Raw genomic sequence first — 16,065 nt, forward strand, 5'->3', positions numbered from 1 at the left:
CCTCCTTTTATAGGGGAAAACTGAGACTTGGAGTAAGTGACTTGTTTGCTGTCGCCCGGCTGGTGGATGACGGAGCCAGGATCTTAACGCTGAGCTGACTCCAAGGTCTGCCCTGGCCTCACGCCCCGATCTGTACAGTGGTTTTTATGCTTTTTACAGTCCTCTCCTCCTTCACCACACTCTTACAACAACCCCCAGAAGCAGCTGGTGGGCATGACAACCACATTGTTAATCCATCAGGAAATGGAGGCCAGGAGAAACGGGTGTGCTGCGCACCGCAGCCCAGGAAGGGACCACTGAGAGTGGTGAGGAGAGGGAAGGAGGGCTTGTGCCCAGGCAGAGCCAGCAGAGACCCCAGGCCCCGAGGAGCCTCTGCCCTCAGGGTCACACCTCGGCCTCTGCCTCCCCTCCCTTCCTTCTTGCTCTGTGGTTCTCCCTCTCTTCACCCCTCCACCTAGGCCTTGTTCATTTCCTCTCCGGCCTCCAAGGAGCAGTTTACAAAGTGACTAAGCGGTGACCCCTGCTGGACCCTCTGTCCCTCCGCCCCCCCCCCACCCCCCCGCCCCTCCTCTCAGCCATGAACTCAGCGGGAGCCGTGTGGACCGCAAAGCCTCTGGCCCATTTCCTCTCCAGCCCTCGGCTCATCTCCCACAGGGGTCCCCAGGGCCTACAGTTGGCCTCCAACAAAGCCCACGTGAACACACATGGAAAAGCCGTTTATTTCTAGGAGCATCTGCTTTCTCTGCTCCAGCCCAGCTGTCCCCATCCTTCCGTACTCTGCTCCTTCCGAGCGAGGCCTGGGGCTCCAGCATCAGATTCAAGATGGTCGTGACAAGCTGGCGAGCTGGCTTAAAACCATAGCACAGAATGAGGGGCCTACAAGTTGACTCAGAGAAGCAGAGATGTGAGGGAAAGACAGGAAGAGGCTGGCATGAGAGTCCCTTGGCCCCAAAGTTGAACAAGTGTCACAGTCTGGTGTGATGCTGCCCACAGCAATGCAGAGGTTCCTGGAAAGTGAGGCAGTGGCCAGAAACCTGGAGAGTGGCTGCAGCCACACCGCTCCCTCGTCCAGAGCTTGGGGAGCACCATGCAGCTGCTGTGTCCACTCAGCATGCTGAGTTCCATCCAGCCTTGCTCGTGAGCCTGGGTGTGGGGCCCATAAAGCAGCGGAATTCAACACACCCTGGTACATGGTGGCCGGGAAGTCAGTGTTTACTAGATGGATAAACAGTGGCAGATTTTATTTTCTTGGGCTGCAGAATCACTGCTGATGGTGACTTGTAGCCATCAAATTAAAAGATGCTTGCTCCTTGAAAAAAAAGCTTTGATAAACCTAGACAGTGTATTAAAAAGCAGAGACATCATTTTGCTGACAAAGCTATGGTTTTCCCAGTAGTCGTGTATGGATGTGAGAGGTAGACCGTAAGCAAGGCTGAGCACAGAAGAATTGATGATTTTGAACTGGAGAAGATTCTTGAGAGTCCCTTGGACTGCAAGATCAAACCAGTCAATTCTAAAAGGAAATCAACCCTAAATATTCACTGGAAGAACTGATGCTGAAGCTCCAATACTTTGGCCACCTGATGCAAAGAGCCAACTCATTGGAAAAGAACCTGATGCTGGGAAAGATTGAGGGAAGGAGGAGAAGGGAGTAACAGAGCATAAGATGGTTGGATAGCATCACCAACTCAATGGACTTGAGTTTGAGCAAACTCTGGGAGATAGCAAAGGACAGGGAAGCCTGGCGTGCTGTAGCCCATAGGATCACTAACAGTCAGACACGACTGAGCGACTGAATAACAAGAGATGGATAAGCAAAACCCTAACAGTACAACACTGAGAGAGATAGTGATCTTCTTGCTAGGGAGAAGAAACTTAGCAGTTCCGTGGACCCCTAGCCAGCCCAGAGGGGACGGAGCCCGGGGTGGGTGGGGACAAACTGAAGAAGGCCCAGAGGTAGGGAGCCAGGTGGGAAATGAAGGCATGGGAGACGGGGGAAGTGGAGAGAATTCGAGCTCACTGGTGAAATGCAGGCAGCAATGCTGTTTCCTGGCGGGCTGAGAACACCCGGCACACCCAGCACAGACCTGTCAATGGACAGGAACTCTGATTACCACTCAGGTGGAGAAGAGGAGGGCCGGATATGCTGTTGCAAATATTGAATGCCTTTCATTTGAAAGTGGAGAAGGAAATGGCAACCCACTCCAGTATTCTTGCCTGGAGAATCTCAGGGATGGAGGAGCCTGGTGGGCTGCCGTCCTTGGGGTCGCACAGAGTCGGACATGACTGAAGCAACTTAGCAGCAGCAGCAGCATTTGAAAGAGGAATTCGAATAGTTTCACAGTGTTTCATTGGAAGAACTCAACCCCAAGGACAGATGTGTCAGGAAAGCAGATTCCGGTTCAACCCAGACACAAAGAGGGCAAGAAAGAGACATTGACTGGACATGCACTGTGGGACGGGGGTTTACTAGATGCTGGATGTGTGTGTGTGTGTGTGTGTGTGTGTGTGTGTGTGTTGAGGGGGTGGTTTGGGAAAGATTCAAGTGCGTTTTGTATACTGGGCACTTCATTTCTGTTAGTTGTACATCAGCTCCCCCTCAGATCCTCAGGCATTAGATCCCAGAGGTTGGGGACGCCTACTTTAAGGGGTTCTGATTTACCCTGTCTGGATTCTCATGTTTTCTCTGGATACAGGGGGTGCCAGCCACCCTGGGGTGGATGGCAAGCCCAGATCCCTATTCTCTGCTCCCCAAAGAATGGCTAATGGACATTCTAATGCTCCCCCAGTTAGGATGAAGGCATCAGAAGGGAAGGGCCATAGAGCCAACAGGGGACGGCAAACAGAGGACAGCAGCCTATCTGCCCCACCTATCCCCACTACACGGGACCCCAATCCCCAGGAACCATCTGCCATTCTACTCAAAGCTGAGTTAGGAACGAATGGAGCCTAAAGACCCTGTGGAAGACAGGGAAGAACATTGGCTATGGGTTGAGTGAAGGACAGGGGTCTTTCCACTGTCCTACGGCCACTGAGAAGCCGAGAGTACCACAGCCAACATCCCTGGGCCCAGCGATGCCCTGCCTGGCATCAGCTCTGACAGCCCCTGTCCTGGCTGAGCCCCAAGGAACCTAACACCTGACACCCAAGCTCATCTCACTGGGGTCCAGGAATCTCACCCTCCCCCAAACCCTGCCATCAGATAATGGAAAACTCTGACCTTATGTCAGGTTGTCATAAGAGACAGCTATAGCAGCAGGACGTGCTGAGAACAAGAGAGGGGAGAGAGAGCTGGGATTCAGAGAGGCCAGCCCAGCAAGCTGGTGTCCATTCCATTTCCAGGGCCCTGACTTTGCAGGCCAGATCTGGCCAGGAGCTTGAATGTTAGTGCACCGACTATGTGCACCATTCACACTTGTGTGTGTATAAATTGTATCAAGCATATATACAAAACTAATATACAGCTTGATGTACTGTAACTCCTACCTGAGACAAGAAATAGGACATTACAAGCACCCAAGAAGCCCCCCAGACGCTAGTGTAAGTTTTTCGTTTATAGTCACAATAATCTTTACAAGAAAGGAGGTATTATTATCCCCGTTTATCTGTGAAGAAACTAACACTCAGAAAGGCTCAGAAATATCCTAAAATTTTTCGGTTGATCAGTCAAACCTGAACTCTGGAGTGTGTTTGACTCCAGGGCTCCTGCCAACACTCCACCAGCGTCTCTCCCTGAAACGTGAGGAAAACACGAGAGGCACAGACAACGTGAGCCTCCCGATCCCCGTGGTCTGGAGGGCTGCACGCAGGGGTCCCGCACTGGACGGGTGGTTGGACCTGGCGAAGTTGGGGCCTTTGCCACATCCATGCTCACACTCTCTGATTTCATATTACTGAAATCAAGTTTCAGGGACTGCGGGTCCTCCCCGGCCCGGTCTCGCCCTCCCCAACTCTGCATTATGGATGGAGTGAATCATCTGGTAAATAATTCACCTGTAATCAGGATGGTGAGGGTAACGGGAGATCCGGGGTGGGTGTGTCAGGAGGTGCCCCGGTTGGCAACCTGAGCCAGACTGCCCCCCAACCTTCCAGGGCTGGGCTTTGCTCTGGAGAGAGGGAGCCTGAGAGGAGGGCAGGAACCTCGGCAGGGCGGCCACGCAGGGAGATGGGGCCATGGTGGGTCAGGGGGCCCTGCTCAGCCCACTCGGCCTCCTGCTGCTGGCACCTCTCTGTCTTCTGCATCCAGGGGCCTCGGGTGAGTGATGCTCAGTCCGCCCTCCACAGGAGCCCACCCCTACTCACATCCCATTATTTCTTTCCCTTTCGTCCTCCTGATCCTCTTTTTGCCCTTGTGTAGCCGTTCAGTGAAGTCCATTAACTTCATCCACCTGCCAGACATCAGCCAGTGCGCACCGAATGACCTCTCGTGCCAGGGTGGGAAGGCAGGGCCGGAGCACCGAGAGTGCTCTGCTCTTCTGAACTTTGAAAAGCTGTAACAGCTTGTGCCGAGGGCCACTGTCGGGGTGTTAGCTTAGTGTGACACAGTCAGACCTGGGTTTCAGGACGTTCCTTCCAAAGCTGACAGATTTCAGGGAGCTGGAGGCAGTGGGGAGATGTTTGCAATAGTCCAGGTGGGAGATGCTCATAGCGTCCAAAGTAAGGTCCATGGGGTTGGAAAGAACCAGTTTCTGGATTAAATGCCTTTCTTCTTGACCAGCTGAACATCAGAATCTTGACTCTGATCCCGTCCCTCCAACTCCATGCCCGTCTCCTCCTCTTCTCTCTCTGGGGAAGCTGACAGCAATGGGGAGAATCTGAGGTCAGGGATTAGGCAGGGCTCCAACCCCAGCTCCGCCATGTACCGTGTGGTTTTAGACGAAGTGATTTCATGTTTCCGAGTCTGGGGAGGGTATGCCGTGGTTGTTATGGTGAAGATCAGTAGGTGATCAGCAGGGGAAGAGTTCAGGGCAGGCACGGTACGGGGGGTACTCAGTCAGCAGAAGCTTGTGTGCGGGAGCCCTGGGGCTCGGTCGTCCTCTGAGGCACTTATCTTTCCTAAGTTTGCTGAGGCTCCCTGCAGCATGCTGACCACAAGCGACAGAATAACAGGGGCCCAGGCAGGCGTGAGGGTGCCTGCTGGATCTGCCCCATCACTGCTGTCTACTGCCTGGTGGACCAGAAGCTCCATGAGGGCAGAGATGGAGGGCTCATTTGTCACGGTAGCCCATGCCTGGCCCCGTGCAGGCGCTCCAGATTAACAGCTGATGAATGAATGGGTGCTGGGTGGGCTGATGGCAGGCTGGGATCATCTTCCCTTTGCTGCAGTGGGTCTGGAATCCCCTGGAGTCTTTACGCAGATATCTCCAGAGCCTGAGTTACCAGTGGTCACATATACCTCCTGAGCCTCGGGGGTCGTTGTCTGGCTGGTCATCAGATTGACTTCTGGATGGTTGTTAATAGTCAGATTCCTGGGCCCTGACACCCCTCTCCCCACTCGGGGATTCTGACTCAGTCTTCCGAGATAAGGCCCAGGAATCTACATTTTATCAAGCTTTCTGAAAGGCCTAATGGGAACCTCTGCTCCAATCCATTCCCCGATTTCAAGAAATCCCCTAACCCACCCACTTGTATAGCACAGCCAGACAGGAAGCTCTGTGGGCCCCTCAGAAACCATCTCTTGTCTTCCAAGTCCCTTCTGGACTTTGATAAGGCTTATGCTGCCTTATCAAACCCTGCCCAGCCGGCCCGCCCTGCAGACCTGCAGGTAACAGAGATTCTGGGCGAGGAACTGGAGCAGGAGACCTCAGACCAGCCCGGACAGTCTGCGTTGCCTCTCTGTCTCCAGGGCAGCCCCATCCGACCAAAGGAGCCCCCAGGGAGACCTCCTCCATCCAAGGAGTGCGAGGCGGCTCAGTGGAGCTGGACTGTGGCAGCCAGTCTGCCCCCCTGGTGGTCTTCTGGAGCTTCACTCCCCTGGGCTCACTGATTCCCCAGCCTGTGGCCATCGCCAGTGGAGGGGAGTTCAAGGTGGAGGCCAGCGCCTCAGCTCTGGGGGCCGTGAGTCTGCGAAACAGCAGCCTGGTGCTGTGGGAGCTGCAGGAGGGGGCCCGAGGCCACTTCCTGTGCCAGGCCCTGCATGCGGCCAGCGGCCAGCTCCACGCCACCTACTCTTCCCTCGCTCTGGCCGTGCTGGGTGAGGGGCCTGGCCGGGCACCCCCGCAGGCTTGAGCTGCTGTGCGTGCTGCTTGGAGTCTATTTGCATGTGCCGCCCGTTGTGTTCTGCTGGGCTAGGGTTCTATGGGGCCCTCCTCCTGGGAGCAGGGACACCTGGGATTATGCGAAGGGACGCTCAGGGGCCTGCCAGCAAGTGCTGGGCCGCTGGGCACGGCCTGGGTCTGCGATAACAAACACAGGGCCTCTCCTTCCTCTGGCCAGTGCCTGTATCGAAGCCTCAGGTGCGGCTGAGTGACCCGTCCCCAGTGGAGGGGGCCTCCTTGGTGGCCACGTGTATAGTGCGGGAGGGCACGGAGCCCGTGACCTTCGTCTGGCAGCATCAGGCACCCCGAGGCCCTGCAGAGGCTCTCATGGGGGTCACAAAGCGTCTGATCCAGCTGGACCCCGTCAACCGGACCCACCTGGGCTGGTACACGTGCACTGCCCACAACGCCGTCAGCCAGCTGAGCAGTGATGGAGCCTTCCTGGATGTCATCTGTGAGTCACAGTGGCCGAGGGGAAGGGGTCAGGGCTGGCACCCACCTACCCGCCTGGGCTTGGCCTCCTGACACATCTCGGGACCCCCTAGGAGTACCCTAGCCCTCCAAGAGGCTCCAGCAGGCGGGAGTCAGGGCTTTGTACCCACTGGGGTCAAAGACGGCTCTAGTACAGGGCATGTTCACCTTGTTAAGGTCGAGGGCCCTGTTCCCAGGAAAATGTGCATACATTCAAGGTCAGTTTACCCTAACTTCAGGGGGGGGCTCAGAAATTCTGCTTTTGACCAATTGGACCCTGAATAAACAGGGAGGGAGTTTCAGTGAAAAGAGAGGGTGGCAATTTGATCCTAAGTCTGAGGCTGAGAGGTTGCAATTAGAAGTCAGAAACTTGTCTTGGAAGCACACACAGCAAACAAAGGATTAGAAAGATCTCCAAAACAAGTGAGGAAAGAAGCAGCAATCTGTACAAAAGTGGATCGAGGACAAAAATAGTTATTTCAGTAAAGAGAACACATGTAGCAACTTAACTTCTAAAAATTTTTTTCAAAAGATTTTTTTGAATTTAAAAATGAAATCAGGGGTTTGTGCGAAAGATGAAGACTAGGATAGTCTAGCGCTATACTGTCCAATAGGGTAGCCACTGTGTGACTGTGATTTCTTGGGATGTGGCTGAACCTGAGATGTGCTCTGAGTGTAAAGTGCACACTAGACTTTGAAGATTTAATCTAAAAATAAGTAAGTATATCTGTGCATATATATGGGCTTCCCCAGTGGCTCAGACAGTAAAAAATCTGCCTGCAATGCAGGAGACCTGGGTTTGATCCCTGGGTCAGGAAGATCCCCTGGAGAAGGGAATGGCAACCCACTCCAGTACTCTTGCCTGAGAAATCCCATGGAGAGAGGAGCCTTGCAGGCTACAATCCATAGGATTGCAAAGAGTCAGACATGACTGAGTGACTAACATACACACGTATCTATATATATACTTATATATACATACATATATATATATATTCATCAATAGTTTTTAAAAATGACTTTTGAATAAGTGTACATTATTTATTGATTTAGTTTTTAAAAATTTTGTCCATGCCACATGACATGCAGGATCTTAGTTCCCCAAGTGGGGATCAAACCCATGCCCCCTGCAGTGCACGCACAGAGTCTTAACCACTGGATGGCCAGGGAAGTCCCAATATTTTTTATGTTGATTGTGCATTGAAACTATAATATTCTGCATGTATGTGGTTCAACAAAATATTATTAAAATTGGTGTTTTTTTTCACTTGGTTGGGTTTGGTTATTTTTCCTTTCTAAGATTTGGAAAATTTAACACATGTGTGGCTCACATATACCTATTGGATAGCGCCGGTCTAGCACATTTAAGGAGCTAGGACTCTGCCTAAGGATGTCCACTAACGATGTGGCCTGTGGAAATTGTCAGCAGAGGAGCATGGGGGAGACAGGTGAGAAGTTCTTGGGAAGGAATTAGGAGCAGAATGAAACCAGCAGAGAATTCAGTCATTTCTGGGAATCAGGGAGAGAGAGGACCCAGGAGACAGGGGCAGTGAGGAGAGCTGGCTGCTAGGGTTATGCTCAGGGCATCTTCTCACCCAGTTTTTATCCCTTTCCAGTCTAAAAGGATCAACTGCCCCAGTTCCAAGAAACCCCTCAATCCCAGGCAGATGGGAAGGACTGGGCATCCTGCCTCTTTTCTGCCCAGCTGGGTCTTGCCCATCCCCCGACCCCAGTTCAACCACCAGTCCCTCAGGGGCTCCCCCAGCCCAAGGTGCTCACCTCCACCAAGCCTGGTCACCTACACTGGACTGTGAAGGCCCCTGCTCCTTGAGTTCCTGGGGGCCTTGCACAGTAGTCGACACAGCTGGTACATCATAGATACCCACTGGGTAGGGAGTGAACTCAGCGACGACTGTACGAGTGACTGAAGGTATGGTAAGTGACTGGGAGGTATGACAAGCCTTCCTTGCCCTCCAGATGGTCCAGACAATCCTGTGATCACCGTGGAGCCACTGGGCTTCACTGAGGAGGGATTTGGGGCCAGTGAGAGGGAAGAGGTGACCCTGAGCTGCCTGGCTGCATCCAACCCCCCCAGCCTCTACGTGTGGCTCCATGACCACACTCAGGTGCATGCCGGGCCCACCTACGTCATCGCCAGTGCCAGCCGTGCCCACACAGGTCTGTACACCTGCCTGGCCCACAACAGCCGCCTGGACACCCACACGCAGACCAGCGTCCAGCTCACCATCTACTGTGAGTGTGTGGGGAGGGGCCCCTTGCAACAGGAGTCCCCCGGACCTGTGCTCTAGCAGAGTCCAGGGGCCCTGGTGTGGATGTGGATTGGGAGGGAACACTTGGGAAACCAGATGGAGTTGCTAGGTGGTCAGAGCGGGTCTATAAAAGCCCTCCAAAGTGGGAAGGGGCGGGAAGACGGGATGACCATATGTAGACCCCTCCCCAGGGAATTGTTCTTTCACCCTGGGGACTGAACTGAGGCACAGAGAGGGTAAAGAGAAGGGCACAAAGCAGAGAAAGGGAGACTTCCCAGGTGGGGGCCTAGGGGGCTCTGGGATTCCTCACGGACTCTGAATACCCACCCCTCTCCCAGCCTCTGCCCTTGGCCTGAGAACTATGCCTTTCCCTTATCAGCCCCTCACACAGATCACTCTTTCCCGGCTCACCAACTTCTCTCTACTTCCTCCACCCTTGACACCTCAGGCCTCCAAGCTCCCAGGTCGGTGGAGGGTGGAGGGGGGGTTGCGGTGCACTGCTCCAGCCCTGCCCTCACACGCTTCTCCACCCAGATCCCCCCAAGGCACAGCCCTCCTGTGCTGTTCTCCCTGCCCCTGGGGCACTGGCTTTGCTCTGCACCTGGCCTGGGGGGCTTCCAGCTGCCCAGCTGCAGTGGGCCGGACCCCAGGGAGCTGGCCCCACTGCGCTCAGCAACGTCACCTGGAGTTATGCAGCCACGCATCTTGCCAACGGCAGCGCCTTCACCTGCACCGGCAGGCACCCAGCTCTGGCTCTGCCCATGCTCTGCAGGATCACACTGTGTGAGTGGAGATGGTAGATGGCAGGGCATGCTAGTGCAGGCAGAGGAGTGGGCAGGGGGCCGGGGCCCAGGCCACTGGGGCCATGCAGTCGGAGAAGGGGCTGCAGACCACAGTCCCCCAGACCTGCTGCTTAATGGGGAGGTGGCAGCACGGCTCAGTCCCCACCTCCAGCTTTTCTCTCCTCTCCAGCCCCGGTCTCCACCCACACGGTGGCTTAAGTCTGGCTTAGAGCCCCGTGACACCCTTGTTACCATCTCCTAGCCCCCAGGGAAGACCTTATTTTTACTGGTCTATTCTCGCATGCTTGCATCATCCACAGGATCTTAAAGAGTTGGGCACGACTTAGTGACTGAACAGTGAACAATTATCTCATGCTGGCCTTGAGACTTGCCTTTTCTACGTTGGGAACTCCTTCCCATCTACCAAGGCCAAGTTCATATGTCGTCCTGTCTTCAGTCCTCTTCCCTGAAGACCCAGAGACTCTGTCTTTCTACCTATGCTCTAGCACACATCAGATTATATTGCACTCTGTTCCCACTGTTTCCCAGGCACATGGTCAGCCCTCAATAAATGTCAAATGAATGAATGAATGAATGAGTGAGTGAGTGACTGTGTACTCAGAGGCATGAGTGAGTGAAGCAATTAATGAAGAGTGAAGGGATGGGTAGGCCTTCCAGCCCTTTCTCCTCCTGTAGCGCCGTGCTGAGCCATGATTCCCTACCCAGGGGAACCGCTCTGGAGCCCCACTTGCTGGACCATGGCCACAATCAGAGACCAGTTCATCATGCTGAGCTGTGAGTGGCCCGGAGGCGAGCCCCCTGCTGTGCTGAGCTGGCTTGATGAGCAGGAGCAGCCTCTGGGCAGCAGCAGCTCCTCCCCGGCTGTCTACCTCCTGCAGGCCCAGGAAGACCTGGCTGGCAGAGAGTTCACGTGCCGGGGCACTCACCCACTCAGGGCCCCTGACCCCCTCTGCCAGCTACGGCTAGGTGAGTCAGAGCTAGAGGCTTGGTTCTGGGGCGGGATGGGAAGAGTGGCTCTCTGGAATTAGGGTGAGGGGCTCTGGGGGTTGGCGGCTGAGGAGAAATGCAGAGTAAGTCAAGACCCTGTGTCACCTCCCCTCCCAGGGCCTCAAGTTTTTTGATGCATAAAATCAGGGGGCTTGGTCTAGGTCTGTGTTGTCCAATAAAAATATAATGTGAGCCATAGATAGAATTTAACATTTTCTAGTAACCATGTTTTAAAAAAGTAAAAAGAAACAGTGAAACATTTTATTTAGCTTGATATACCCAACACACTGGGCTTCCCTGGTGGCTCAGACGGTAAAGAATCTGCCTGCAATGTGGGAGACCTGGGTTTGATGCCTGGGTCAGAAAGATCCCCTGGAGAAGGGAATGGAAACCCACTCCAGTGTTCTTGCCTGGAGAATCCCATGGACAGGGGAGTCTGGCAGGCTACAGTCCATCGGGTCCCAAAGATTTGGCACGACTGAGCGACTAACACAACCCAACACACTGATATACTAATTCCAACGTGTAATAATAAAATTATCAGTGACATTTACATTCTTCTTTCTTTTCATACTGCCTTCAAAATCTAATGTGTGTGTTTCCAGTGGCAGAACGTCTCAATGTGGACTGGCCACATTTCAACTGCTAAATTGTCACGTGTGGCCGGGGAGTGGGGGAGGGGGGCTGTTATTGGAACGCAAGGTCTAGACTTGGAGGGATGCTGTCGCCCTCGTTTTCATCAATTTGCACAAGGTGCCTAAGTGTCTTCTTGATTTGCATTAACGAATCAGGCACCAGAAGTCCTCCCCTGCTTCTCCTACTCCCTCTGTTTTTGGTCTGATTTCTTTCTCTGTCTTCATCAGGCCATGCCAGTCCTGCTTATCGCCAACTCATGAACAAAGAATTAAACATGAAGTAAAAATTTGAGAAAAGCGAACGGCATAGCCGTCACCCAGAACACTTGTCACAAAATGTTTCACGTCTTGGTCTGCAGAGGCCGAGTGACTAGCATGGTTTTCAGGGAGGTCCACCACTCAACATATTTCTTTCCCTTATTACTCAGCCTCAGGACTGGAAATTCCATCACAGGAGATTCATGCACACCTGAAACCCTGGGTCTTTAGGAGTTAGTCCATAAGAACAGCACCTGCTGTGGGCCCGGCCCTGTGCCTGGGGTGGAGGAGCTGTGGGCCTTTGGGGGGTGGGGATAGGAGGCCCTGGGCCAGGTGCTGGGAGGAGGCGGTTAATGCAGAGGTTAAGTAGGGCGGGGGCCCACCTGCAGGAGCTGCTCTGGGGTCGGGATGGAGAGAAGCATCATGAAACACAACTACTGTCAGTAAAACTTGGAGCAGGTGGTGCTGGGAACTCGGCATAAAATGAGAGACTGAAAGAGGGGGCAGACGGGGCCAAGGCAGGCTTCACTGTCAACTCTACAGCCCTCCCGTCTGCTTTCTCCCCTCCCCTCTCCCTCCACCACTGGCCAGCGCCTCCCCTCTGAGCATCCCCACCAGCACAGCGGGCACCTTCTCACCTTATCCTCTCTGTCCCTACAGAAGCCCCTCAACTGGCAGTGGCTGAGCCCCGGGTGTCAGTGCTGGAGGGGGAAGAGGCCTGGCTGGGATGTACCCTCCTGGGGGGCATGCCACCTGCCCAGCTCCTCTGGCTGGGACCTCAGCGACGGCAGGTGGAGCCAGGCACTTTGGGATTCACTCTGCACCCTGAGGGGACCCAGCTGCGCCTGAATGTCCAAGGTGCCGACCCAGTCCGCCACGGGGGCACCTACCAGTGCGTGGCCCAAAATGCCTTGGGCAACAGCAGTCGGAGCGTCCTGCTGGAGGTCCTGAGTGAGTGAGGGGTGGTGTGCACATGTGCGTGTGTGCGCAGAGGGAATGGGGAACCTCCAGCCACTGCTCTTTAGGTGGAAAGGCACACGGATTCTCTGCTTCAAACCTTGGATGCCTTATCTTTCTCAGGCACAGATGGACCCTCAAAAAACACAAACCCCACGTGAACGTGAATCGGATGCCCTCGAGTTCAGGCAAACAGAACTCCATGTAGTCAGAATAACTTCCTTTTCCTCCATTTATAAGGGGCTTCCCTGGTGGCTCAGACGGTAAAGAATCTGCCTGCAAAGCAGGAGACCTGGGTTTGATCCCTGGGTTGGGAAGATTCCCCTGGAGAAGGGAATGGCAACCCACTCCAGTATTCTTGCCTGGAGAATCCCATGGACAGACCATGGAGCCACGGAGTCGGACACAACTGAGCGATTAACACACACCTCCATTTACAGAGGAGGAAACTGAGGCCAGTGTGTAAGTCTAGGGTAACACAGACCAAAACTACACAGAAGTGGTCGAGGCTACAACCCCCGTCTCCGCATCCCCACACCACCAGCTGTATCTCAACGAAACCCTAATAAGCCCTGGAGCACACACATGCATGCATACACATGCCTGTATGTGTCCCCGCCTTCACCCCAGGATACCCCGCTCCCCCCAACGTCACCATCAGCCGCCTGACCTATGGGAGACGCCGGAGTGAGGTGCAGCTGCAGTGGACCGTCCGAGGCCCTGGCAATCTGACGGGCTTCCTGGTGCAGCGAAGGGCCGGCGTCCCAGGCCTGGGGGCAGGGGCTTGGGAGACCATGGCTGGTGACATCGAGCCGGAGAGCAGGGGCCGGCGGCTGGGGGGCTTGGACCTGGGGGTCCTCTACGCCTTCCGCGTCCTGGCTCTGAATCATCGTACGGCTGGCCATCCCTCTGAGGTGAAGACACCAGGTGCCTGGGCTTGCGTCGTGGAGAGACTTGCTTTTCTCCACTGAACCCACCCCAAGTCATTTTCTTCTCCGCAGGGCATGCGTTCCTTTGTTGTTTCCTCCTGAGCCCCTCCACCCCCAGTCTCTGTCCTCCCCTCCGCCCTCCCCATCTCAAGTAACCCCACTGCTGTCTTTCCATCCCTCTCAGAGTCTCTGGAGGCCTGGGCCTAGCAGCGGGAACCATAGTCCAGTTCAGATCAGAAGAAATAGTGAACGGGAGGTGTAGTTGCTGGTAGTTAAATTAGGGTGAGGGCCCAGCTCTGCGCCTCAGTCTCACCTCCCGGGGCACAGGTGGGCTCTTGGCTTCCTGCTGTTCATTCTCCACCCTGGGTATTCCTTCCCTCCCGCCCCAGGCTGCCGAGATAACCAGACTACTGCCTGCTCTGCCAGATAGAGGGGGCTTGGCTGGGGACTCAACACCCCAGGAGCCCAGGCAGGCTGAGCACCCTCTCCTGGGGAGACAGCTGGTCTCCCGATTCTCTAGGTCAAGGCTTGCTCTTGATCACAGCCCCCAACCCCCAGGTGGAGGGCCAACCGGAGGAGCAGGGCACGGCCTGCATGGTGCCCCAGAGCCACTGTTGCCGAGCTCAGCAGTGGCTCTAAACCTTCCCTGTACACCCTCTCCTAGCGGACCCTCCCTTCAGCGCCTATGCGGCAGTGCTGGGTGCGGCAGGCACAGGAATGGTGGTGGCGACAGTGGCCTCCCTGCTGGTGTTCCAGTATGCTGCCCGGCACCCGGACACCTTCCCCTGTGAGTGGGAGGCTCAAGGACTGGGCTGTTGACCCCAAGAGGCAGCCCCGTATTAGATAGGCTTCCCTGGTGGGTCGGATGGTAAAGAACCCACTTGCCAGTGCAGGAGATGCTAGAAACTCGGGTTTCATCCCTGGGTGGGGAAGATCCCCTGGAGGAGGAAATGGCAACCCACTCCAGTATTCTCGCCTGGAGAATCTCATGGACACAGGAGCCTGGTGGGCTATGGTCCACAGGGTTGCAAAGAGTTGGACACAACTGAGCAATTTAGCACACAATACGTAGACTCCCCTGGGCAGAATCTAGGCTGTTCCTTAGTTGTGCCCTCTTCCCAAAGCTAGAAGTCCATCAGGGCTCCAACCCTGAACCTTGGGGCATCTAGGGCACCCCCTTCCAGGTTCCTGAGCCTGGGGAGAGGAGGGTTATTCTTCCGGGACCTAGGCTGGTTGCTCAAGAAATGCACCTCTTCCTTTTCTTCCTTCAGGCCTTGGGTGCTTGCTCGTCCCCAGGTGCGTGTGGAAGCCCAATCACTCTGGAGGTCAGGATTTTCTTCTAACTGGACAGGAAGGCTGGGAAAGTATAACTTTACTCTCCTACTTCACCCTCAGGGAGCAAAGTCACCAAGATCAGGGCTCAAGGGGTGGCCCCGAGGCAACGCCAGGTAAGCCCAATTTTACCCCCAAACTGGGGAGAATAGTCATGAGTCACCCATGGTAATCAGTCTCCCTTGTCCTCTGGGAGCAACCGGGGACACCCCCAGGCATCTCTCTTTCCTTTGCTTGTGTCCATTCTCTGTAGGCACCGAACCATCCCCCACCACCCCAGGTTCAGATCCTGCACAAGAATCCACGGAGCCCCCGGTAAATGTCACCATCACAGTGACGGCCACACCATGAGGCCCCAAGCGAAGGTGCTGACAGGCTTAGGGGAGATGGTGGGGGGATGGGAACATCCCCTCGTCACATTGAATCTTAAAGACAAGGTAGCTAAGACCCTAACTACCCCTTCCCGCTGGATAAGCATCTTCTTACAACCAGCGGAAGGCTCAGCTGCAGGGCCTCTAATGACTTGGTTACGAAACCAGTCCTGGCCCAGCTCATGGCAGACGGAGGTGGAAAAACCAGGAAGACACATGACTGCGGAGAAGATCGCTGGCTGTCTGAGGGCAAGTGAGAACCATAGTGCTGGGAATGGTGTCTGGACCCATATGACCTAGCTTCCTGCCTCCAGCCTGAGTTCACGCACTGAACAATCTCTCAATAAATCACACATGATGCTCTCACTGGTGGAGGGTTATTCCACTTGCAGTTCCCACGGGGAGAAGCTGATCAGCTTCAGTCGGGACCCAGGTTTCCCTACTGGGAGGAAGCTAGGAGATGGGAAATGAGATAGGCATGTGTGTGTGTGCCCTTCATGCAACGGTAGCAAGAAATGTGCTCTTCTCCCATCTAAGTACTAACCAGGCCTGACCCTGCTTAGCTTCCGAGAGCAGATAAAATTCGGCGCCTTCAGGATGGTCGGGCCGTAGAGATGTGATCTTCTGGCTCTTTCCCAATCTCCAGCTTCTTCCCCCTCAAACACAAGCTGCACCAGGGCTGGTAGAGAGCCAGGTGCCCAGAGCCCTTGTCTCCCTTTCACCTCTCGTGCGGGCACAGCACAGAGCCTGCCGTGGCCAAAGGGCTCACAGTCGCTGGAGTCGAGAATCGGTGCC

General features: G+C 54.8%; 1 protein-coding gene across 1 annotated transcript; it reads left to right on the forward strand.

Moving 5' to 3' along the window:
* Positions 1–3,782: 3,782 nt before the first annotated feature.
* VSIG10L2 (V-set and immunoglobulin domain containing 10 like 2) lies at positions 3,783–15,564 on the forward strand. Its single transcript, XM_059883065.1, has 12 exons — positions 3,783–4,255; positions 5,846–6,193; positions 6,436–6,711; positions 8,706–8,981; positions 9,533–9,781; positions 10,507–10,767; positions 12,342–12,632; positions 13,269–13,565; positions 14,232–14,354; positions 14,839–14,863; positions 14,963–15,015; positions 15,153–15,564. The coding sequence occupies exons 1-12, from the start codon at positions 4,174–4,176 to the stop codon at positions 15,248–15,250; spliced, it is 2,379 nt and encodes a 792-aa protein (XP_059739048.1). The 5' UTR covers positions 3,783–4,173; the 3' UTR covers positions 15,251–15,564.
* The last annotated feature ends 501 nt before the right edge of the window (positions 15,565–16,065 follow it).

This window comes from Bos taurus, chromosome 29 (assembly GCF_002263795.3).
Source record: "Bos taurus isolate L1 Dominette 01449 registration number 42190680 breed Hereford chromosome 29, ARS-UCD2.0, whole genome shotgun sequence".
Taxonomy (NCBI): domain Eukaryota; kingdom Metazoa; phylum Chordata; class Mammalia; order Artiodactyla; family Bovidae; genus Bos; species Bos taurus.